Below are 25,536 nucleotides of genomic sequence, written 5' to 3'. Positions count from 1 at the left end.
GGCATAATCTCTCCATTGTGTGAAATGTAGGCCTGTACTAGCAGTAGCTACTGTCTGTCTTCAGTGTGCAGACGGAAACATGATTGTTAGCTCACACCTGTGGATTCCACACAGGGGTGAAACTATTTTTTTGCAAATAAATTATGAATAACTGTGTGTTTGCTGCTTAGACTTAAAGGGTGGGGTTCAGCCTGTCATCGGCCTCAAATGTTGTTTTCCAGCTCTCGTCTTTCACTCTTCTAACCAAATCCCCTCTGTCGTTTTCATTTTTCATCTTTCTCATTTAGCGCCAGCTCTTTATGTCTGTTAATGTCACCTGCATTTTTCTGTATGTGTGTGTTCATTGACGGTGTGTTTATCAATGACTGTGTCTGTGTAACAAGAAACCCCTCTGCCTCTCGCACCCAGGTGCGTACCCAGCACTGGACCCTGATCATGGAGAGCGTGGTGCCGTCGGACAAGGGCAACTACACCTGTCTGGTGGAGAACGAGTTTGGATCCATCAACCACACCTACACCCTGGACGTAGTGGGTCAGTACCTGTTGAGGTGTGGAGGAAGGGAAGACAAACGGAGAGAGTTCTCACAGTGAGAATAGTGTTTGTGTGTGTTTGTGTGTGTGTGTGTGTGTGTGTGTGTGTGTGTGTGTGCGTGCGCGCGCTGTTTGATCACCCAGGTGTACTCTGGATGCAGGTGCAGGTCAAAGAGTGCTGCCAAGTGTGTGGATATTTAATTTGGTTATTATATTTTATTAATATTATACATTTTATTAATTTAGCCAAATCCTACTTCAATGATGGTATTATTTGGTACTGATGAAATTATAGTATATGTATAAGTATGTATAGTCTTATAACAAATTGTAGTTTTAGTTATTTTAATCTATTTGAAGCATTTGTTTTGTCCATAATAATCACCCTCTAGGCAGGCTAAACTTACTCAAACATTTATTTCTAAAGGTTGATTTGAAGGGTCAGTTCACCCAAATCGCACAAAAAAAAAAAAACAATTGAAGAAATGTTTCCTCATAAAATATCTCACAGTGAAGTCTGTGAGTAACAGGAAAACAGTTCCTGGAAGAAAAAAAACACATTGTTCAGTTTTTTAATGCAATTTTCCATGATTTGAGCCCCCCAGCCTTGGCTAATAAAACAGAAACTATCTGCATGGCTTAAAACCAGATAGAAAGATATGTTTTTTGTGTGATTTGGATGAACTGACCCTTTAAGGTAGGCTAAGGTATGTCATTGGGACTTGAACCGGTTGCGGGTGATCGTTTAGTGTCACTCTCTGAGGACACAGAGTTCTGGCCTTCAGCACTATTACAGCGAATTCAGACCCAACTCAGTCACCCCTCACCATGACCTTTGGAGCTGAAAGCAAAGAGTGTTTTTCTGCTCAGTTTGCAGAATCGATAGGTAGCGGGAACAACAAGGGGAGTGGGATAAAGATAGTAGATCAATGTGTGCATGTGTGTTTGTGTGAGAGTGTACAGCAACTTTGCCCTTAATTTGAAACTCCTTTGGCCTCACTCGAACCACAATACGAGCAATCAGTACACATCAAAGTTTATCTGACACAGTTATTCTTCTAAAGGCTGGCCAATCATCCACAGATAACCTGTAGAGACATGCAGCTGCAGCAGTTTGATTCACAGAAGAGCATTTATGGTCCACTGGTCACTCCATGTCTGTGTCTGTATGTGGAGTACTTCTCCTACTGGCACCATTGTCCTGCGCAGACCTACTGTAATTACACACTTCTGTTTTTATTAGCGTCACCTGGTAATAAGGAGTATTATTTTCATTATATCAGTTGGAGATTGAATACCTGAGGGTTTTTTGCACAATGAGCGTATAGGCACATGCACACAAATGCATGAAGGTCCACACATACTCCCCAACTCAGGCCCCCTGTTCTGCTCCCCTCTGGAGTTAGCTAAAGCTCTCCTTCAGACTGCATATTTCTGTTTTTTGTTCTGTTTTATTGCAGAGCAGTAAACCCCCTCCACGTCTGGCTCCGCAGCCACTGCCCCCTGCAACCTCTTGCTTCATTTTCCTCCATTATAGTGGGGTGGACAGAGGGAGGAGAGGGGGAGAAAGAGAAAAGAAGGGGGAAACAGAGACAGAAAAGGCTGTTTTTATCTGGTTTTTTTTACCCAAATGACCTGCAGGATCAGCTTTTTAAACCAAGAAGGAACCAGCCCTTTCTGGTTCAAACTGGCCTCTGGAGAAAGGGCAGCAGCGGGACATCCACGAGCAGACACACATGACAAGTAGACACAAATGAGGAGTCAAAACAGACGTCGGCTCTTTCAATCTGAATCAGAACTGTGGCACCCAGTGGCCATGCGGCACTTTGTTGATAGCCCCATGCCATCCTGTGCCATGTTGGGCTGTCTTCTTGTGCCCTTATCCCACCCTGACCCTTAGGGCCCTGTGTGCCAAGCCGTCAGGTTACCCAGAGTTCACCGGTCTCGCATGGGACACCACGGAATGCCCCTGGTTCGCCCCCTTATGCTTTTTTCTGCCTCTATCCCACTGCCTCTGCCATCAAATTTCTCCACTAATGACTTAATTGATAAATGGATTCAGTTTTGAAACGGGTCACTACATATTGGTCACAGCAAAACATAAAAAAGCACCGCAGGGTCTGCTCTTTCATTCGATTTGATACGTGCTGTGGTGGAAGAAGTTTTCAGATTCTTTACTTAAGTAAAAGTACTAATACAACAATGTAAAAATACTGTTGAGTGTTATGTTGAGTCCTTCAAGTACAGAAGTATCATTTGCAAACTTACTTAAAGTACAAGTACTTCTGCAGTAAAATGGCCTGTGACTGATGTAATGTTCTATATGAAATTAATAGTGTTAATGTTGATACATCAATGTGTAAGCAGCATTTTGTAGCTGCTCGAAGTGCACAAGTAACTACTTTATAAACAGATAGCTAGTTTATTCTAGTGGTTCCCAACCTAAGGGAAACTAAATATATATGAGGGGTCGTGAGATGATTAATGGGAGAGGAAAGAAGAAAAAACAACGTTTTGACACATAAATCTGTTCAGTTCTTGGAGTTTTCTCTTATATTTTCTTTTTGGTAAAAAATTGGATGATTTGACCTCTTTGAGCACTGAAGTTTTTGAAAACATCTGAGAAGATTAAAGCGGTCACAAACCAAAAAGGTTGGGAACCACTGGTTAAATAGATAAAATACATTGTTAAAAAACAGAACAATATTTTGTGTATTAACTAGTAATTCCAGTTGTCAGATAAAGTATAAAGTAGGAAGTAAAGTACAAGTACCTAAATATTGTACTAAAGTATGTTACTTGAGTAAATTTACTTTGCTACATTCCACCTCTGGATACATGTAAACCAACTGTTCTGTCGCCATTCCCTAATTTCATGCTGCAGACAGAATCCTTCTTTTACTATTTCTTTCCCCGTCATCCTTCATATCTTTCCCTCCAAAAGTGCAGCTTTCTTGTGTGAGGTCGATGTGCTAAAAAGTAGCTTCTCTGCCCACACACATGCACACACACACACACACACACACACACACACACACACACACACACACACACACAAAATATCCCTTTATCTAATTTAATCCGAAATTGCTCCACAAACTTTTATTGTTTTGGGGTTTCGCCATAATCATGATGTGGCCTTTTTTATCGCACTACACACCCATTCTGTCAGAGTTGTCGGCTGTGCAGCTCTAAATGCTCCAGCTCACATTTGGATCAGCTATAATGAAGGTTAGAATGAATGTCTCATGTCTACACGTCTCTTTCTGCTTGAGAAAGGTTAGTAAATGTCTGTTCAGGAAAGATCGAGGGTGAGGAGGCCTGTGAAAGATGGAGGAGAGAAAAGTGTGTGTGTGTGTGTGTGTGTGTGTGGGGGGGGGGGGATAGACAATAAACAAGGTGAGCCCTAGGAATGTGCAGGAAGGAGGAGGGAGATGGTGAGGCAGGCAGGGGTGGGAATCATCGGATCTGGCAGATTTCAGAAAGATGGAGCAGGAAGACAGGCAGGCAGGTAGGCAGGCATATGGAAGACGTCTCTGCCTCCTAGTTGCAGCACTCTCCATCTGTTGATTCCTCTCCTTCCCTTCACTCACCCTGCCACTCACTCTCCCTTTTTTAGCCCTCCTTTTTAGACCCAGCCTCTACCCTTCATCACACAGCCTCACCCTCTGATCATCCCCCCCTGACCCACCCCCGACCCTATACACACACATGCAGACTCGCACAAACAAATTCACTGCACCTACCTTAAGGCTTTGTTTTGGAAAGGCAATGCAGCGCCCCAGGCTAAGTGATGTCATTTTGTGTGTGTGTGTGTGTGTGTGTGTGTGTGTGTGGCGGCAGCGGGTGGTTGCTGTCAGTGTGGGGGTTGGTGGGCCGGGTAGTGTTTGAAAGGAGGCATTGTTCAACAGGTCTCGCTCTGTTTGGATTCACAGGCCAAATGTTTGCTTGTAAAAGAATGCAGATAGCTGGAGATGTGATGGTGCAATGAAGGTGTTTCACTTTCCAAGACTGGCACATATAGTTTGGCTTAACCTCCCCACTCACAAGCGATATATATACACTCTTCTTTATGGAAGTCCTCCTCCACCTGAGTTCTTTATCTTTCGGTGATAAATGCCTCCGCCTCTTTGTTTTGTGTGAAGCCTCTAAATGCTTCTGAGATAAGAAAGAGGCAGTGCAGTCATGGTTGCTGGGAAACATTCACACTCACAGTACGTGAAGTTCTGCTTTTGCAAAGATAAACAACACTATATGGTTCTTAAAGGGAAATAGCATGTTTTTTAGACACTTCCCTGTTGGTCGACATTAATCGACAGTAATGAACCAGCCTCCTAAAAGTAACATTTCCCTTCCTCTCAACAGAACGTTCCCCTCACCGGCCTATTCTCCAGGCTGGTCTACCAGCCAACACAACTGTACACGTTGGGGAGGACGCCCGCTTCGTCTGCAAGGTCTACAGCGACGCCCAACCTCACATCCAGTGGCTGAAACACATCACTCAGAACGGCAGTCGCTACGGCCCCGACGGACACCCCTACGTCCGAGTTTTAAAGGTACATTCCTGCACTTCCTCTTTTAGATTATATTCTCTTGATATTCTCTCCTTCCCTCTATTTTTTCTTGGTGTTTTGCCAGTGGCTGCAGGTGTTTCAGATGGATTTTAAAAGTCATATCAGGAACTAATTATTACATTTCCTCCCTTATTGAACAGATAGGTATTTTCCATGCTGGCTCTTGGTGGTGATTCCTGCTCTCTCCTGCAGATTCAAATACAGTAGCTGTAGTCACAATGTCTGCATGTCTGTCTGATTAATTTGACTTATTTGTCTGATTATACATGTTCATGTCTAAGTATGTGTGTGTGTGTGGATTGCAGCGTTCAGGCATTAACAGCTCAGACGTGGAGATGCTCACCCTCACCAACGTGACGGAGGCTGATGCTGGAGAGTATACCTGTAAAGTCTCCAATTATATAGGCGAGGCGAGCCAGTCGGGTTGGCTGACTGTCATCCCAGGTAACCCTTGAGACCTGACCCCACCTACCCTCCCTCCCCCTCGGTGTGGTTTCCCGGGCTTCATCCCTGACCTGCTGTGCTGTGGTGGTCCTGCTGGTGGTCTCTTGGTGGTCCTAGGGTTCACAGACCTACTCTCCCCTAATGTTACACCCTTGTGTTTCAGCTGCTCCCTCCACTGCTGAGACTAGTGCAGCCATGGAAGCACTGGTTGGACCTGCATACCAACACTGAAATTGTCACAGCTAGCATCTCACTTTGCCTTCTCTTACATTCTCTCCCTTTCTCTTCTCTTGCGAGCTGTGTCGAGATGGTGTATGGTGTTGCAGTGCAGTGCTCTCCATGCTCTCTGTGTTTGTGTTTGTGCATGTGTCCAGTCCAATGTGTGGATTAGACTGGCTTCTATTAGCAGGTTCTGTTGGTGACGGGAACCTTTTTGCGTTTTCATTTTTGGTGTATTGGTTCTATTTTCTCATGTTTTGGTGGCGTACTGGGCTCTATCTGTGTCTGTGTTTATGAAGCCTCCTGCTCCTCACCCATGAAAACTCCCAACGTGCTTTGCTCTAGATGGGACCTCAACGATGGACGCCATCCAGCTCCTCTTATTTCTTTCTTGGTGTTTTGGGTCTCATTTTTTCTTTTTCTCTCTCTGTTCTCCCCCGTCTCTCTCTCTCTTTCTGCTTTCCGTTTCCCCTCTGCTCTTATCTTTGTCCCTCTCTTTCTTCATCTCCTCCAACTCCCCCCCTTTCCTCTTCCTCCTCTTCTCCTTCTCCCCAGACGGCAGGTGTTAACACCACAGATAAGGAGATAGAAGTTCTCTACTTGCCCAATGTAACATTTGAAGATGCTGGGGAGTATACGTGCTTGGCGGGTAATTCTATTGGGATCTCCTTTCACACTGCTTCATTGACGGTGCTTCCAGGTATATACACTCGTATGCTGTCCTCGTTTTTCTTTCTCTCAGCTTTTTCTAAAATGGTTGGATTATGTCATTTCAATGACCTCTGTGGAAGGCAAGCCCCCCCACCCCGGAGTCTGAGGCACACAGCTAAAATATTAGATTACAGCGATGAACCAGCATGGTCAACATCTAAGACAATGTAACGTAAGAGCAGGGAGCATATATTCTATAATATTATCTGGATTGGCGAGCTGTTGAAAGCTCAGAGCAGATAACGGGGTAGTTTGCAGACGACTTATTATAACTCTGAGACGGAAGTGGAGCTCCCAGAGCAGCTCGAGTGTCTCCAGACTCCAAAAGGAGGGGAGGGTTTGTCGCCCACTTTCTCTTTTCCTTTTGTTACATCTCCCTTTTGCACCTTGGGAAAAGTCTTTCAGTGCCACATTTCTCTAAATGTTCTCCACCCCTTCTCTGGCTCTGATAATTGGCTTCTTTTAAGATCCTTATTTCTCCTTGAAATAAAGATCGAAAGGTAAAGCTCAACACTCGTTTCAAGTTGGCTTGACTTTCTCAATTATCAGGACCAAACCTCTCCGCTTCTACACAGTTAATGAGTTGTGCATGTGAATGTTTGTCCACGTGTGTGTTCTCATTTATCAACTCGTTTATCCTATTTTTGTCCGCTGCTGTATGTCTGGCCTGTAATTATGCATACCAAAGGATCAAATACATAAAACTTAGTGTACAAGTGCACAAGTTCACTCCAGGCTAAACAGACAAATGTTTCTGCTCAAGTTCTAGCCCGAAGTAGGGTGGGCATTAAATGAGATCGATGAGAGTAGTTGACTGTCTGCAGCCCGCAACAGACAACCAGTATAACCCCTCCCTAAATGTCGTCAGCAGACGATAGTTTTGTTTTGTCTGTAAACAATACAGCGTAATGATCACAGGCGAGCCATTTCCTCTGGGAGTAATATGTAATAGTTATTGCCCTGGATGTGCTCTATCTGCACTGATGGCGCCTTCGAGGCTGTGGCTTCTCTGTGTGTGCACTGTGGTTTTTGGACCAGCAGATACAAAGTAGCCAGGAGAAAGGTTCCTACATGTAGCTTCACCTCCAGCTGGCTGGTTGGTTAGCTGTGCTGCACAAGAGCCTTGTTTGTGGTCTGGAGGGTTATGCATTATGGAACAGTCCATTTCGATAGCGCACACACACACACACACACACACACACACACATTGACACACACAAACTCAGCCAATTTCCTCGACAGGAAGTTCAGGCCATATACAACCGCGAAGGACACCGCTCTCCCTTGTTTGCGATCTGAAGTGAAGCGCATATTGTTCCGCTGTCTGTGGGTGTGTGTTTGTGTTTGTGCTCGCGTGTCTCCAACATTAGGATACTACAAAATAATTTCTGTTTAGTTTGCTAGCCGATGGTGATTACATTTACGCATGAGTCATCTCCAGAGCATCTGTCTCTGTTTGCCTGTCTGATGCCCATGTGTGTCTATTCAAATGGAGAATGTGCCTGTCTGTCACCCATACGTGTGTGTGTATGTGTGTGTGTGTGTGTGTGTGTGTGTGTGTGTGTGTGTGTGTGTGTGTGTGTGTCTGTGTGTGTCTGTGTGTGAGAGAGAGAGTGATCAGTGAGAGTCTTACTCTAACTTTCTTCCCCTGACCTCTGTCTCTGCTCACCCTTCATTTTCCTCAGCCCTTGAGAAATCCCCAGGGCCCATTTCCCCAGACTATGTGGAGATTGCGATATACTGCGCGGGCGTCTTCCTCATCGCCTGCATGGTGGGCATCGTAGTGGTGTGCCGCATGAGGAACACCGCAAAGAAACCCGACTTTGGGGGCCAGCCGGCAGTCCACAAATTGAGCAAGCAGATCCCTCTGCGCCGCCAGGTAACAGAAAGTAGATAAAGAGTTCTAAAGGCATTTAACACCCCTAGAGGAGAAAAACATACACTGCAGAAATACAATGTCAGACAACAAACTTTACATAAATAGATATATAGGAGGCTAATGCTGAAAAATATAAAAGTTGCATGGATGATACACTTTTTTAAATACTTAAATAATTATTAATGAATTAATAATTAATAGAACTCCACACGCCATACTATATACTGTTGTGGTATTTTAAACAAAGTTAGCACCGCTGCCTGAAACTACAGCCAGAGTTTTTTTTTCTCTGTGTGAGCCATGCTTTTCCCTCAAGGGAAACCAAAAGGTACAAAAAGTGTTGGATTACATTCTGCGGAGAGACTGATTCCTGTGTCAAGGTAAGGTTAAGGTGCAGCGAGGAGAGATGAGCCCCGGGGACAGTGGCGAGGCTGAATGATCCACACACATTCATCAAAATTACTGTTGTTGCTCACTTCTTAATGATCATTGAAATGTAATCTGTGGGCCAGAGACAGACTCTACTGTAATGTTAAAGCATTAACCGTGGAAATTAAGAATATATTCATATTAATGTGTCATATTTTACCAACATTCCTGCTCATTTCAATAAAAGTACCACAGTCAATTACGCATATGCACATTTACTCCGACTCCTCTAGTGATGCCTTAGAGCTTTATCTGATCTATGAACCCAGACTCCGGTGATCAGCCAATCTTTCTCCTCCTTTAGGTGTCGGCAGACTCAAGCTCTTCCATGAACTCCAGTACGCCGCTGGTACGCATCACAACGCGGCGGAGCTCTGCGCACGATGATCCGATCCCTGAGTATGACCTTCCCCAGGATCCACGCTGGGAGTTTTCCCGAGACAGGTGAGGCTGTCTGTTTCTCATGCACTTGATCACTTGTTATTTTGCATCAAAAACAAGTGAAACTATATGGCAGATTTTATTTTTTTTAAGAAAATTCTAATTTGGGACTCTGCTGGTTTTATTAAAATTGTTGTTTGGCATTTAAAACAGTAATTATGACCTAGTCCTAATTGCAATGTTTTACCCTTTTACAAAACGTTAAATACATCATTATGTAAATCAGATTCAGCTGCTGCATAAAGCATTAAAAAACCTTCAAAATGCAGATCTGTTTTGCAGTGCCACTTTTATCCAATAGGGGTATTCATAATAACACTCAGTATTCAAGGCCTGTATATGGTTCCTGTTTGACAGTATGCATGATAAGTTTCAGCGCTACACCTTTTTGTGATTGTCCTCAATGCAAATACAACTATCTTTGGCTAACAGGACTCACTACAGTAGCCGATAACACCTACATAATGAGCATCTGTGTGATTGTATCTGGGCTGTTAAATGATCAGATTACTATTGTTCTAGGTAAAGAGTGACATTAACAATAATGACTAACTGCTGAATAATGGTTGTGGTGTCTGAGATAAATAGGTAGGCTACTGATTCATCTGTTGGTGCTGTAGTAAAATGACCTGAACTTGGCACCCTGCCCCATGCCTCTTCATTACAACTGCTGCTGCGTCACACTCTCACTCACACACATGCTTCTGATGCTAAGGAATGAAGCGGTGCTAATTACTGGTTAGCACTCGCAGCTTTCATCTGCATGTCTGGGCTAAGAGTGTTTGCTCAGTTTCATACCAGAGGAATTAGCACCGCTGATGTTTGGATTTGTCACACAGTTGCTGCGACCGGTGATAAGCTTTCGGGTGGATTTAATAGGACAGCAAAGGATAGAGTAGTTTAATACCTACTTGAGGCCTTTGGTTTTGAAATAAAAGAGGGAAAATCCCAAACCATGGACACGAAGGCCTGTCGTCTGTTAAAAAAAAAGTTGCTTGATCATAAATTCTACTATCACATTAGTGAAAAACATTTCTGATGTAAACCTAGACTCTCTTGTGTGCATGCAGAATGGCATTCTGGGGAAAAGTTGATTTGAAAAGTAGATTCTAATTGATGAACCCACCAAATGGCATGTTTTGTCTAGTCTGAATAAATCTCTGTGTGCCTCTCTGTTTGGGTCTTTATTCCTCGCCTGCCATCCCAGCGCCTGAGGGATCATGTTGGAATTGCAGAAAACTGAGGAATGCTAACGTTTGCGGTTTGCGTGGAGGAAAAATAACATTGATTATGTGTGGCTGGATGGACAGAATGGTTGCCATTGAGCGTGGTGAGTGTGTGGACAGATAGGGGATTGTGTTACTACGGCAGGGCGCTGACCACGGGCTCTTGGCTTTGCGGCATGCAGTGTGAGTGTTTACATAGCCAGGATACTGAGCCTTAGGGGTGGGGCTACAGCTGTCAATCAAATGAAAAAGCACCAAGGTACACAGCTCGTTCAGGGGTCAGATAGATGCTGAGGCTCTGATGGATAGTTGTGAAAGAGTGTGTGTCTGTATGTCTCCTCCTCACTATATGAATCAGTGTAATATAGTTTGGACATACAGTTTAAAACACCATCGATTGTGACGTGGCTTACAATTGAATAGTACTTACATTTCCATCTGGTATTGTAGTCAGGCCCACTAGCATTCCATCCGTCACAGGCTAATGTGTCAGAGCTAAGCTAAGCCCTGTGTAATGACTTGTAAAGAGTGTATATTGGAACATGCCAAGGCAGGGTAAACAGTTTAGAAATGAGTGCCTCTCCCTGGCTTTATCAGGTGATTATCGTTGCCATGTCTGCCTTCCTACCTACTGCCCTGGCACGGGCTTCAGTCACCACGCCAATAAAGCACTCACACAGACACAATCTGATTGAAACAGAGAGAGTGATCTAGTAAAAGAAAATTCAAAGGGTGAGGTTGAGAAACTGGCATGGTGCCTGGTTTCATTACCTCTCTCGCTCTAACTAACCTGTTTATTTCTGCACAGGGAGCGAATCGATGCCACTGTCAGGTCAAGTTGATGAGTTTCAGTTTGTGTTTCAGCAGCTAAATAGTTTTCTGTCTGTTTTTCTTGTTTCCCTTTTTGTGTCTGCTGTCTGGTGGCTGCAGGTTGACCCTGGGCAAGCCCTTAGGTGAAGGCTGCTTCGGTCAAGTTGTAATGGCAGAGGCCCTGGGCATCGATAAGGACAAACCCAAGGAGGCTGTAACTGTCGCTGTCAAGATGCTGAAAGGTAAGTGATAGTCTCCTGCCGCTGCACAATCACAGTGGGGTTGTAATGGTAAACGTCTGACTTAACTCAGACCACTGGGATAAGACGTACACTGCTTCATTATGTCTTGTGGGCAACCTGAGTGCATTTTATAGGTGATTTATGCTCCAGTGAGGGTTCAGCAAAGGTGCAAGGCGGAGCCTGGGGCTTTCGTTATTATTCGTTATTGGTGGTTGCTGAGTGACGGCTAGGGGGAGGCGGGTTGTTCAGGTAAGGGTTAGGGGCGGTCAATTACCTGACCTCAGAGCAGCAGCTGGCTGGAGCTCAGTCAGCACCTACACAAAGAGGCAAGTCACACTAGCATATGATTAATGAAAGCAGCAGTAGGGGGCACTGAGTTGGTTTGGGGTTAGGGGTGGGGGGTTGTTAGATTAGGTAAAGCAGCAGGCTATTGGACCAACAATGGGAATCTGCTGTTTAAAATGACTCCATGTAAGGTAATGGTGCAGAGGAATGCAGGCAATGTCATTCTGACTGTCTGGATACCTCTACTGGCTCAATCAGTCCCATGAAAATGGAGCCTGTGCAGCAGATAATGAATCCAGATTGAACGTCTTTAATTCCTCCTCCTCCCTCCCCCTGGCACTGAAAGGATGCCTCTGTAGTCTGTGTGAGGAGCTTCCCTCGCTGCAGTAACTTAAGCCCACATTGTCCGTCAGCCGCACTTAATCAGAAGCACCTACAAAACAAGGTGTTGTCTCACAGGGCAGCTACTGAGTCAAAGGGTAAAGCGAAGGCGGGACTAGGGTATGTTTGTTTTGCTGAGTTTTCCCTGACAACCGACAATCCAACTTCTTCTGTTCTTAGATGACGCCACTGAGAAAGACCTGTCTGACCTGGTGTCAGAGATGGAAATGATGAAGATGATTGGCAAACATAAGAACATCATTAATCTTTTGGGGGCCTGTACACAAGACGGTGAGTAGGACTGGACACAACATATCACATCATGAAGTACATTAGGAAAGGAATATACATACTTAGAATATTGTATCATTTGTTGATGCAGTATTCAGTGATCAGCCTTGTTAACTTTGTGTATAATGTACTAAAGGTTGCTGCACACTTCAAACAAAGTCATAACATGATTCATCACACCACATCAGACAGGTAGTGTAGGAAAAGGTGGAGGTAGAAGCCATTTGTATGTCACGTTGGATTTTAATTGGATGTGAAGATTGGATAAAGCTGAGCACTCTAAGAACGTTTTTTTTCTCTCAAATCAGTGGAGCCTTGATTGTGGGGAAATTGAAAAGATATAATATTTTTTCACACCTAAAGCACACATTTTCAATCACTGCAGAAAATGATGGTGGATTAAATTTGAGTTTTAGAAATGTACATAAATGCTGGGATGCAGCACAGGACAGTCTGGCCATTTAGAAGGTGTTTTCCATACAGACTTCCTTGTGTTTTGGAACAGAATCCAGCATCAAATTTCAAGTCTTAACCTTCAAACCTTCATACTTCCTTATGTACCGTATTCCATTAAATAATCTCTCTGAATTTTGTTCAGTGCCACTTTCTCTCAAAGGGAATAATTTATGGCCATCTTCAAGAGGTAATGTGGGTCTTTTCTCTCCGCTGCAGGCCCCCTCTATGTGATAGTGGAGTACGCCTCCAAAGGCAACCTCAGAGAGTACCTCCGAGCCCGCCGGCCGCCTGGCATGGAGTACTCCTATGACATCGCCCGTGTCTCAGACGAACAGCTTACTTTCAAAGATCTGGTCTCCTGCACTTATCAGGTGGCACGGGGCATGGAGTATCTAGCATCACAGAAGGTAGGACACACAAACACACACACACACACACACACACACACACACACACACACACACACACACACACACACACACACACACACACACACAAAATGTCCTGTTCTCACATCAGTCTCCTGCTGGCGGCCTTGATAGATCACTGTGCCAGTACACAGCATATGATGTTCTGTATCCGGGAAGGTTTTACGTAGGAAAGCTTGCGCGTCACTGTGGGAATATTGTCTCCTAAAAACACTTCTCTGACCCCCCCTGCCCAATCCCTGCATTGTCTCTCATACCATGACAAAAGCCCCTCTGTGGAGAAGAACTGCGAGGTTTTCACAATGGGGGTATGGCCATGTTAGCCAAACGTAGCCTCACGCTCCCTCTCACTGTTGGAATGTGACAGAGCTTACTGTCTCTCTCACGCACACACATACACACACACACACACACACACACACATGTGTACATGCTTGCACATGCGCGCTGATGCACAGAAACGACTTGGACCATATATGTGCTAAAGTATGTGAGGAATCCTTACTTATCCAGACATGCTCATGTTGGTGCAGTCATTTTGGCGTCATGTTATGCAGTCAAGTGCTACCTCTGTGCAGGAGATTTCTGGATGATTACATGCACCACAAACATCTTAACACCATTCCAAATTAAGTATATACCAGTTTGAAAGTTGATTTATTTTTGGCATGAGGTAACTGTCTTATTCTTCTCTTCCCCTCACTTTTTCCACTCTGACCTCCCCTCTTTTCCCTTCTTCTTTTCTCCCTCCCCTCTCATTTCTCACTCTCTCCATCCCAGTGTATACACAGAGACCTGGCAGCCAGGAACGTCCTGGTCACAGAAAGCAACTTCATGAAGATCGCTGACTTCGGCCTGGCCAGGGACGTCCATAACATCGACTACTATAAAAAGACGACCAATGTGAGTCCTCAACCTGCGCGGCACACATTGAGGGAGTGGAATTTATTTGAGAGCCGCAGTGAAAAAATGAATGAAAACGAATGGACTGATCTCGATCAGTCCATTCGTCCCTCTCTTTTTTCTAATTCCCTTCCCTTCCCTCATCTTTCTATTCCACTCTTTCCCTCGGCTGGTGTCTTGGCAGAAGCTGCAGGTTCCCAGGCAGCCTGTGAATGTAGTGCTTCTGGAGACTCTGCCTTGTTTATCCTTCATTCTCTTGTTCCTTTAGTTCCAAAGACACTTATACAATTAGCCAGAAAGCGAGACAAAGTGAGAGGGGAGCGGCTTAAACATAATTGACATTTCCATAGTGGCCCAGTGGTGTCTTTTCTTTCCCACCACAGAGCAGCATTGCCTGCACATCCTCATTTAGTATGCATGGATGGCTTTTCATCGCATGCACAATCATGCTGAGAACTAGCTGACAACAACAACAAAACAATATGCAATGATGTTGATGGCAATGGTGATTAGGACAACGACAGCACGACAATGATGAGCACTTACGTCAAACTAATCTAGACAGAGCCATCATTGTAGAGACACATTTGTTTTATTTTTTCTTCAATATGATTGGTGCGGAACATTTTTACAGTGGCCTTATTATTGTTTAATATCTGTCATATTATCCTGTTAAAATGTATTGTAGGTGCACACAAAGAGTCTTTATGTAATAAACACCTACAATACAATTTTTTTACAAACATATATTATGTGTTTCTTATCATTTTCCTTGCATATTACTGATGTTGGTAGTAGTAAGCTTGTCCCCATTAGTATTTAAGGATGCTGAAAAATCTGTTTTATAAGGACTTATTTAGGTGTTCTCCCTCCATTTAGTAATTCAAAGTGTCTGATGAGATTATTCTTGCCATTAGCCTGCCACACAGATATTGACCAATGCCGCCTTGTCAGCTATGCTTAGCAGAACACTGTTTTAATGGCACAAAGAGATAAACTCTCTCCTTCATCTGTGACCCTGTTTATCAGCTCTATTGCTTTAACAATGTAAACGTTCCTCTGGGAAATCCTCCTCCCAGACAGTCGCTCTAGTGCCTTATTCCCCAGGCTGCTTTCACGTATCGGCCTTTTTCAGGAGTAATGAGATCTCCCAGCAGTGAATGAATTCAAACATGCTTATCAGGCCAAAAATTAAGGGTTGTGTGTAGATTTAGTTTGACCTCTTACCTGTTTGTGTCCCCCAGGGTCGCCTCCCGGTAAAATGGATGGCTCCAGAGGCGCTGTTTGACCGGGTCTACACACACCAGAGTGATGTGTAAGTATATGACAAACTGTTTATATGTCCCACAACCACAATCCATTTACACACATCAGTGATGCAATTAAACCTTATCATACAGTAAAACACAATCACTGCTGTTTTTAAGATTTAATTTGAAGCCAAGCTGTTTGCTTGTAGCCTGCAGTCAGATTCAGAGAGTTGTTTTTCAGGGAGTGGGTGAGGTTTTTTTGGTGCAGCGCTGGTGATTGTTAGGTGGGGGGTGGCTGCCTATAGGGGGCCAGCACTGGCCAGTCTGTGGCAAAAGTGAGGATTTCACGCTAGACTTGTAGCCAATGCCGTGTTACTAATCTGACCGGCTTCAAAGGGCCCTGGAACAAGCCCATGGCCCACCAGCGCCTCCTCCCCCATCGACTCACCCCTCGCTCCTCCAGCTCGGCTCGGAAGTCTCCCCTCCTTTTGGGCCTCCACACATGTCTAAACGCAACAATACTGCAGCCCTCCAGTGCGGGCCTCATCCTCCTACACCCTCCTCCTTTAACCCCCTGCCATCCCCCTCTTCACTCTCCTCTTCTCATTCAGCAACACTTTGAACATGTGGCTCATCGTTTTGGAGCTGTTCCATGATCAAAATAATCCCCCCCCCTCCTCCTCCTTTCACCGTTCTTATTTTTATTCATCTGGTATGTGAATTCCTGACCCGTCTCTGTCTCTCGCTCTCTTTTTAAGTTCAAGAGTACTCATTCTAAAAACAGAACAAAGGAAGAGCGTCCCTCTCTTTTTGGTGTTTGAGTCTTATGCGTTCTGACAACGTTGTTTGAAGTTTCTGCTCCAGACACTGGCGGCAGAAAGTGTATGTGGCAATTAGATAAATGCCTTGCATGCTGACCCCTGGGAAAGGAGATTTTGTGTGTGTGTGTGTGTGTGTGTGTGTATGAGTCATACACCAGTAGCACACTAAACATAGCGCTCATCCAGTTAAGCACTTGGATAGAGGATCCCTCTACTGTCCATGTTTGTGTGTGTGTGTGTGTGTGTGTGTGTGTGTGTGTGTGTGTAAATAAAATGTGTACATACACATTATGCCCTTCATGTTCCATGGCGCAGCACCAATCAATAACCTGGGGGAGTACAGGGGGCTACATGTGGGGGTGCAGGCATGAAGTGGCTACTGTAGTCCTTTCTCTCAGCTCACTGCTAATTATGTTTCATCACTCACTTTTAGTAATTGGCTTTTTCACATAGCGCATGAAGGGAGAAGGAAGATGAGGAGAGGCGTTGGGGAGGTGGAGGGCAGTGGGCTCACACTCAAACATCACCAGAAGCGTAGGGCGATCCATACATGACATCAGATTAAATGAATACATGAATTCCAATGAAACTCGCCACTTGCTGTTTTGACAAATGGGCCCAGGGGACTCAACTCTGGCTGGCTTAGGTAGAGTTGTGGTTCAAGCTCAGAAAGATGATATCATTGGTGGAGGCAAACTGTGGGCGGCCGGATCATTAGCTCTAGTTCCTATACAACGTTTCAGAGTCTTGAATCTTCATATTTGGATCAGATCCACTGAAGTATGTACATGTATTGACTGGTTTTCTGACATTTGTATTCATGTTGCTTTCAGTCGATACTGAGAACGTACAACCTAACTGCTTGAGATATGAATGTAATGAGATTTGAATGCGATTCCAGAATATGAACCATTCTAATACAGAGTCCATTTTATACTGATCAGTAGTTTAAGCAGTTGGCTGGAATACATAATTGCACTATACGGCCGGATGCCAGGTCAGGTAAAGTGACCCGAAGCATGTTGGTTTGTTTATTTGGTGAGTCAAGGTTGGTTGCAGGTGGACTGAGAGACGGTTACAAAGTAGCACAATAAGGGGATGAGTGTGTCAACAAGTGAGATGAGAGATACAACGCAGTGATAGAGGAGAGAACAAACCCAGGGCTGGTTGTGTAAACAGATGGAGGAGCTGATTAACGCCCCAACCTGCCTGTCCATGCCTTTTTGCCTGGTTGGACCAATAACATGGCCTGTGGCTGCCCAATGCGTACGCACAGATTAGCGTTTGTAAGCGTGTCTGCATGTTATAATACAGCCTTTGTGTGGACATGAATCAAGCATGCTGTCAGTGCAAGAATGATTCATTTGAGACACCGTGGATCCATACTCTCACATATAAACATGCAGCGTGACAGTGACGGAAATCAGCAGCATGGAATCACTGATATTTAACGAGTAAGGAGGAAGTAGTTAATAGTTAATAGTCACTAGCCATCTCTGGGCCTCTCCCTCCTCTTTTGTCTGCTGTGGGTGGTCCACTGTTTGTTTTGGTGTGGTGTGACTGGACAATGCCAGCCTGTGTGACCGGCACAAAAGCCATCATTGAGATCAGTGCCAGAGTGGCACTGGGAGCGAGTTCGCGCCACAAGCCACCGGATGGCAGAAAGAGGGCATTGACACCACTGCGGTCACACTGTTGAAGTTGTTTCCAAACTTTATCCAAGTAACTCTATGTAAATTATCTGTAGGTTAAAAGAAAGTGGCACTCAATGGGCCTAATGTTATTTAAAATATATATCTGTGTTTTTGTTTTTTTTTGTCTTACCAGCTGGTCATTTGGGGTGCTGATGTGGGAGATCTTCACCCTAGGGGGCTCCCCCTACCCTGGTATCCCTGTTGAAGAGCTCTTCAAGTTGCTCAAAGAGGGACATCGCATGGACAAGCCTGGCAACTGCACCAATGAGCTGTAAGAGTCTTAGTTTTGCTTTTTTTCCTTCCAAATTTACATCCACCCTAACCACACCGTCTCCCAAATACACACTAGCTCTTAACACCCAACTCTTAATGCCATCCCAGTCTTTATCAGATCCATGACTCCGAGGCTCTGTGTCCACTCTGTCGGGCTTTTTCACAGCTGTGACTGGCTGCTATCAGTGTCCTCATTCACAATTACTCCTCTGCAGTCAGTGGACAATGGCACAGTTCTGCTAGGGTGCCACACTGAGAGGGTTGATAGTGAACAAAGCAGAGATAGACACAATGGCAGTGCATGACACACACACATTATAGTATTTAAAAAATGCAAAATACTGAGGCATGTTTGTGATCAGCAGCAGGCCATCAAAAGTGTCTCTGTTATGGATGGCAGACCAAAATAAGTTTCGAAATGAGATGGTGTCAGAGAACACCTGTTGTTTTGATTTATTCCTCGACATGGAGTCCAGAGGCATAAATCATTCAGCTGGCACATTTTGAAACTTGAATACAAGGTAGATGAGGAGTGGCACAGCTTGAGTTTAGACAGGCTAAATAATGCCTGCAACACTTCCCTGAATTACTCTGTTCTCTCTCCCTTAATCCAGTCTTCTCTCTGAGTAAACAGGTACTATTTTTTTTCTCTCTTAGGTACATGATGATGAAAGACTGCTGGCATGCCATCTCATCCCACAGACCTACCTTCAAGCAGCTAGTAGAGGATCTGGATCGCATCCTCACCCTCAACACCAACGAGGTGAGTGCAGCTCTGCTTTTTCTTCACACACATTCTTATTCTATAAAGTTCACTAGATTGAGGGTGGACAGAAATTGTACAGAAACCCTAACATTTCCTGGCAAATAGGAGTCCGGCATTTCATAACATTAAAATAAAATAATATGATAAATTCCTACACACAGTACCATGTTTCTCAGTCCAAACTAAATCACGCTCTTGCCAGTGCACACAGGTTTCAGCAGAATGTTGCTGAAAGCTTTAGGAGCATTAGCAGCCACGTTGCTGACACAAGGCCTAAATGGTGAACGAAAAAATGGCCGGATGATTTGATCCAGGCCCAACATGGCTGCTACGGCCCAGTGAAGTTGCCCAATCATCACATTCATGCCTTGCTCCCTCCAATGGCCTGCATTTCTTTCCATTCCCCTTCCTGTCTTACGTGATATCCGAGTGCCGACCTGAAAAGAGGCCGCCGATGGAAAGCTGTCAAGACTTGTCTGCTCTTGGAGCTGGAACTTCATGAATTTATGCCAAAAAAGCCCAATTTTAAGTTTGAACTTTTGAAATGTAATAAAGCGCCTTTTTCTTGCCTTCTTTCCCCCTCCTCCTTTCCCTCTGCCCCAAACCGCTGGCAGATGTGGAGGTCTTTAGTAATGTGAGCCTTCTCGTGTTGAGCTGGGAAAATGGAAGCCAGCACTCATTTTCTAGAAAACCCCAAGAACTCTTCCTCCTCACAACTAGTCCCAATAACAGCCATGAAAGACAAGCAGGAGGGGGGAAAAGACCAAAACAACTTCCCAACACTGGGCCGAGGCAAAATTAATAACAGGATTTCTTGGGGTTTGCATTTTCCTTCATCTTCATTTTTTTGAGCATTGCGTGCCAGTTTCTTGATTTTTTTCTAGCCATTTTACAGTGTTTATATTGGGTGTTTCAGATGTCCGATTAGTTTGGACTGAACTAATGTGAAGGGATGCTGTGCAGGCTGGAATTACACATCTCTGCCCCAGTTCTCTGGTCTAAACGTATCCTCTTTTCCCCAACATCCCAACCACATTAAACCATTTTGTAGTGGACCAAAACCGCAACTAGGCCGACCCTGCTATCTTCAAGCTCCGCTGGATCAGCCCGCAGTCCAACATTCAATTTACTATGTATTATTCCTGCAAATTTTTTCATACAGTATCCAGTTTAAGATGATCTTTTCTGTTCTGTTTCATAAATCATCCCAGGGTGATTTGGTATAGTTTAGATAAATATTACAATGAAGTTAATACTCTTCTTCTCCACCTCTCTCCCCCTCCTCTGGAAAGCCCCCTTGTCTTGTTGACTGGGTTTCAGCACTATATTTATGTTCTCTTCGCTGTTTGCTCTAGGTCTAGTGTCTTTCCCCTTTGTAACATATGAGCATGTGTCTGAGTGTAAATTATCTCACCTAACCCTCTTTCCCCTGTGTCTGTGTCTACAGGAGTATCTGGACCTGTGCGCCCCAGCAGAGCAGTATTCCCCTAGCTTCCCCGACACTCGCAGCTCCTGCTCCTCCGGTGACGACTCTGTGTTTTCCCACGATCCCTTACCAGACGAGCCCTGCCTCCCCAAGTACCAGCACATCAATGGAAACGTCAAAACATGAGCCCCCCACCCAGCCTCTCTTCCCCAGCTTGACCTGCCCCAGTCTTACCCCTCGACGTAACAAAACACACGTAGCACAGCCCGAAATCCTCCTAACCTCCTGCCCCCCCATCACCCCTCTGGTTCCCAGTGGACTAATGGACCCAGATGGGACTGGGCTGGTGGCAGCGCTGCTGTCACACACTCATACTGCCATGCACACACACACTACATGAGGTCTTAAAGAAGAGGATAAGGACCCTAGAAGCAGTTTTTTTGAGACTTTTCCTTCTCCCGCTTCAGATAAACAAACAGACTCTTCAGTTTGGTTCTCATGTTTGTACCCGGATTATTATTATTATTATTTTTTGTTTTTTTATACAATCAACTACGTTACTTGTTTGGTGATGCCATTCCAGTGGCTGACATTCCAAGACTGTAATTTGCTCCTGGAGGAATGTATGGACTGATTTGAACTTAAAAAACAAGGGACTAGAAGAGGATGACGAATAGGAAAAGGACTGAGAGACACAGCTTCAACTAACAAAACAGAGGAATAGAAGGAGAGCACATATAGAAACTGCTCTCCTGTTTATTTTGTAATATTGATGCATTTCTTTTTCAGTTCTCTTGATAAACCTTCCCAATTATTCTGGAGAGTGAAAAATACACAGTATAATGTATAGTGCTGGGTATATTTGTAAATATATTCAAAAATGTATAAATATATATTATATATTTACAATGAATTATTTTTTGTATGGACTCCGAAATAACCCCAACCATCCCCACCCTACTTTGAATTTGAGGCAGGTATTCTAACAGGTTATGTGTCCTATATTTCTCTTCACACACACACACACACACACACACACACACACACACACACACACACACACACACACACACACACACACGCACGCACGCACTCACAAACTCACACATACAGACATGGAGACACACTTTAATATACACAAACACCTGTTTTACTCTCACTCAGTAACACAGTTGAGTATTGGCTTTCAGGGACTGAGGTAGCATGTTAATTTATTGACTTGTGTTTTTTTGAAATGAATCAAAAAAGTCTGTAAAAAAGAACAAAAACAATATGGCAGAGATGATTACATTAATGATGCTGATAATACATAAATAATCCATTAAATGTATGGTAATTTAAAATGATCTTTCAGCAGTAACAGAAAAGAAAGCTATTTTTAGTTTGTTTGAAAGATCCAGGTTTTGTAAGTTTTATATACAAATGTGAATATTAAGTTAAATTTAAAAAAAACTGTACATTTTATAGTCAGCTAATCCCTTTCTTATGTAGATGTTGATGCAATTTCTATCCGGTCATTTTACTCTTTCTTAGCTTTGCTTTAGGAAACGAGATTGATTTCTAGATATTTATATATGATTGACAGAAAAAGATTTTGGAAATACCTACGAGCAATCCACTCCCTCACTTAGACAAAGTATAGACTCCAAATTTACTTGACAGAATTGAAAGCTGAAAAACAAAGTATTAAATCATTCAAGTGTTTTTTGTCTTTTTCTACTGGACCAACTTTAAGATGTTCTTTTGCAAGTGTTCATGCCACATTTGCGAAATAAAAGATGAAAAAAATATATTATTGTCCTTATCTCTGACTTAGTTGGATGTTAAGTATGAAGTTGTACATTTTTGCTGTGAATGGCAGAGATAACTGGCTTGTTTTATTTTTCTAAGTTGGATAAACGTGTTATCATTAAACTGCATTCCTCGGCGCTAAATAATCTTTCTTACTGTATAGGGGCAGAGAGGATTAGCTGGCATTACAAAGTGCTCAGTGCATTTTAGAAGAAATAATTTTTCTTGTATGCTTTAAATCTTTACTTATGTGAGGAGAGGGATTTTCCACCATATCTGCAATTAATTCAGAGAGACTGGACGACTCTGGGCTCGGTAAGTGGATAGATGACAATATTTTCTGTATTTCAGAAGGTTTATTCCAGACTGTTCTCATTCCCAGGTCGTTAAATGCTAAAGCTCTGTCACAGCCAAGCTTATTTTTATTGTGATGTGAGCCAAATAACAAGTAAAATGTGAGAATTTTGTCCTCCACTTGGAAATTTAAGATGTGCTACTTTTTAAAAAAATGTTGGAACATGCTCATTGGATTTGGGCTTTTTCACGGTACTGATGCACAAGGCATCTCTTTCAGGACCCAGCGTCCCTATTTGATGAGTTGGGAATCAAAACGATTTATTTATTCTTATAGGAGCCATAATTTTACATAAAAACTCACCTACTTCAGTTGACCTGAGATAGAGCAATACTTCATGCAACACTGCTAAGCTCAGCAAAAACACAGAATAAATGTGATCAAGTTAGATACCGAATTCATGCCACTGGCCAAAGCAATTTTGTTAATGAACAGGGATCTCATCCTTGTCATGATAGTGTGGCTCTGTGTCTCGAGCTGTCTGACTTTGATCAGACAAAGGGTCTTTGTTAGCCTCCTGCCAGACTAATAGGTGCTCTGATTAGCTGATTGATTTCCCCTTTTTTCTCTTATCAGAACTGATTTAATTCAACATAGTGGGTATTTGATTTATCTGATTTGATGTAAGTAAATTAAAGTTAATCTATGAGCGAGTGTGATTGATAGTGGCAGCCGTAGATGTGGTCGTATATAGTAATGGTGGTTGCTTATCAATCATGTAGTAAGAATTTTCTCACAACATAGACAAAGATAGAGCCAATAGGTCATGGCATTAGGGAAAGCTTTGGAAGCCAGTTATGATATAATTCACATCAGTATGTATTATAAGTATTACTGTTGCAGGTACATGTAACAAGAGGTATAGAGTTAACAAGTCTACAGTCATACTAGCAGCTCTGTGAGGCTGCACTTAGGCAGTGGTGGCTTTAAACGAAATGCTAATGTCAGCATTCTAAAATGCTCACAGTAAAAATGCTAACATGCTAATGTTCAGCAGGTGTAATGATTACCACGTTCACCATCTTAGTTTAATGTGTTAGCATGGTACAATCTGTTATTTGGCACCAAACACAAGTATATTTATGTTGTGGCTGCTGTAATATGTTTTATTTATTCTTTGTTTTGTGCAAAGTAGAGTATGTTGTGTGTGGACTTTGGACCGTAAGCTGTTGAATTAGTTACTGTTGTATTGGTGTCGTGTAATTCCGTGTGAGATGGGCCACTTAGTAGCATGACACGTAAATAGAAATATAATCATCATCATCATCAAATCATCACATAGGGGTTGATGGGAATGTCATTCATCTTGAAGGTATTTGAACAAAAACAAAAGTTCTGCACAAATTAAAATATCAAAGTGAGTAGTATCAAAAAAAGTATCACCGTTTTTTTTCATTTCATTTCATGTTTATTTGAATGGGGCGGATGCTACGACAGACATTTGTGCAACAAATCTCCAATGTACAGCATCACAGCATTCATAGCTATTGCTATTGCAATTCATCCTGTGGGGAACATGGAAGCCAACAAATTTCATAGCAATCCATCCAAACAGTACTGTTGTCAAGACATCTTAATCAAAAGCATACATGTCTAGGGGAAAAGTCAGGGGTTCACCAATTTTTATTTTTTTAGAATACATTATCAGGGTACCATGAAAGTCTGTACAAAATGTTGTTGCAGTCTATCTAGTAAATGTTGAGATATTTTACTAGATTCGTAAGAAGTTTGACCTGACTTCCCCGTCAGTGGGGTTCATGCCCTGGGCACCATGAATGTCTGTACAATCCATCCAATAGTTGTTGAGATATTTAAGCATGGACCAAAGTGATGGATAAACCGATAGAAGGATACACTGAAGGTTAGAACATGCTGTGAAATAATTGTTGAGTGGATAGTAGCAAACAATCTGGAAATCAAACGTCTATGCTTTAGAAAATGCACTCAAACCAGCAAAAATGAGAGCAACAATAGTTCTTGGCAAGGTGAGTATTAAGTTAAAAAAGGAACATATTTCTTGATCCCTTCTATTACCAGGTTTGAACTTGTTCTGAATAAACATATACACACACACACACACACACACACACACACACACACACACACACACACACCAGTCACAAGTCTTCCTTCAATAGACATGTCCTCTCATGTCTCCGGAACCTGAAAAGGTACTGGAGGAAAAAGTCAGTCAGAAAACATTCCTCTTTTTCCATAGAATAAGGGGGATAAAGCAGCTACAGCCCTGGAGGATTGTAGGAGGAGGAGGCAGGGATATCAGCACTGGCTATTGCACACTTTTATCAGAACGACTGTCTATTGTGCTGTAGGCTGATGGCACACACAGGCAGGCAGCAGGGAGGGGTAAACTCCCTCTGAGCTGCCATTGCATTTATGTTAGACAAATACACTTTATCTATGGGCCCTAACAAAGCTAGCTCTTTTAAGAGTCTCATTATCAGTTCTGTTTACGTATTGATAATGATGTAGGGGCAAATAAATAGATGGGTTACCTATGACCTCAGTCATCAGTAAGTGACAATGTAAAGGCAAACTGAATAATAACAGACAACTCTCTGTAAAGCCTTCATTATTGGTGTTTTTGCTCCAGCATGAATTTAGATTTTAAAGATTAAATTGAGCCTATAAAAGTGATTATACTGTATTGCACAATCCATGAATCCTCTTTATATGCTGCACAGTTGCCTAATCGATTGATATTAACATTTAAAATGTATGAAACATGTGATTGCATAGTTTTGCATAACTTTCGGGGGCCAAAATAAAAACTCATACTGTTAGTTTGCAGCACAGGTTTCCTGTCATGAATTTACTGCAATGAGAATGTATTCTGATGTTGTTTCCCCCCCCTACACAAATGCCCCAAGGACTCATGGAGCAGTGACACTT

The 25,536-nt window shown here is 43.2% G+C and overlaps 1 protein-coding gene across 7 annotated transcripts in view; it reads left to right on the top strand.

Moving 5' to 3' along the window:
- The window catches only part of fgfr2 (fibroblast growth factor receptor 2), a 39,268-nt gene extending 16,998 nt beyond the window's left edge, over positions 1–22,270 (top strand). For 4 of the 7 annotated variants that reach the window (XM_031284093.2, XM_031284092.2, XM_031284088.2 and 1 more), the window contains 13 exons: positions 409–532; positions 4,897–5,087; positions 6,324–6,468; positions 8,165–8,364; positions 9,092–9,231; positions 11,385–11,506; positions 12,353–12,463; positions 13,136–13,326; positions 14,128–14,250; positions 15,495–15,565; positions 18,149–18,286; positions 18,946–19,051; positions 20,502–22,270. In XM_031284093.2, coding sequence (XP_031139953.1) covers positions 409–532; positions 4,897–5,087; positions 6,324–6,468; positions 8,165–8,364; positions 9,092–9,231; positions 11,385–11,506; positions 12,353–12,463; positions 13,136–13,326; positions 14,128–14,250; positions 15,495–15,565; positions 18,149–18,286; positions 18,946–19,051; positions 20,502–20,666 — 1,827 coding nt within the window. In that variant the 3' untranslated portion in view covers positions 20,667–22,270. Of the gene's footprint in view, positions 1–408; positions 533–4,896; positions 5,088–5,410; positions 5,550–6,323; positions 6,469–8,164; positions 8,365–9,091; positions 9,232–11,384; positions 11,507–12,352; positions 12,464–13,135; positions 13,327–14,127; positions 14,251–15,494; positions 15,566–18,148; positions 18,287–18,945; positions 19,052–20,501 lie in introns of all 7 variants that reach the window. The other 3 variants (XM_031284091.2, XM_031284090.2, XM_031284089.2) reach the window with 3 other exon arrangements.
- The last annotated feature ends 3,266 nt before the right edge of the window (positions 22,271–25,536 follow it).

Source organism: Sander lucioperca, chromosome 15 (genome assembly GCF_008315115.2).
Source record: "Sander lucioperca isolate FBNREF2018 chromosome 15, SLUC_FBN_1.2, whole genome shotgun sequence".
Taxonomy (NCBI): Eukaryota; Metazoa; Chordata; class Actinopteri; order Perciformes; family Percidae; genus Sander; species Sander lucioperca.
The sequence above is the reverse complement of the archived record's forward strand: the minus strand, read 5'-3'. Positions and strand labels throughout refer to the sequence as shown.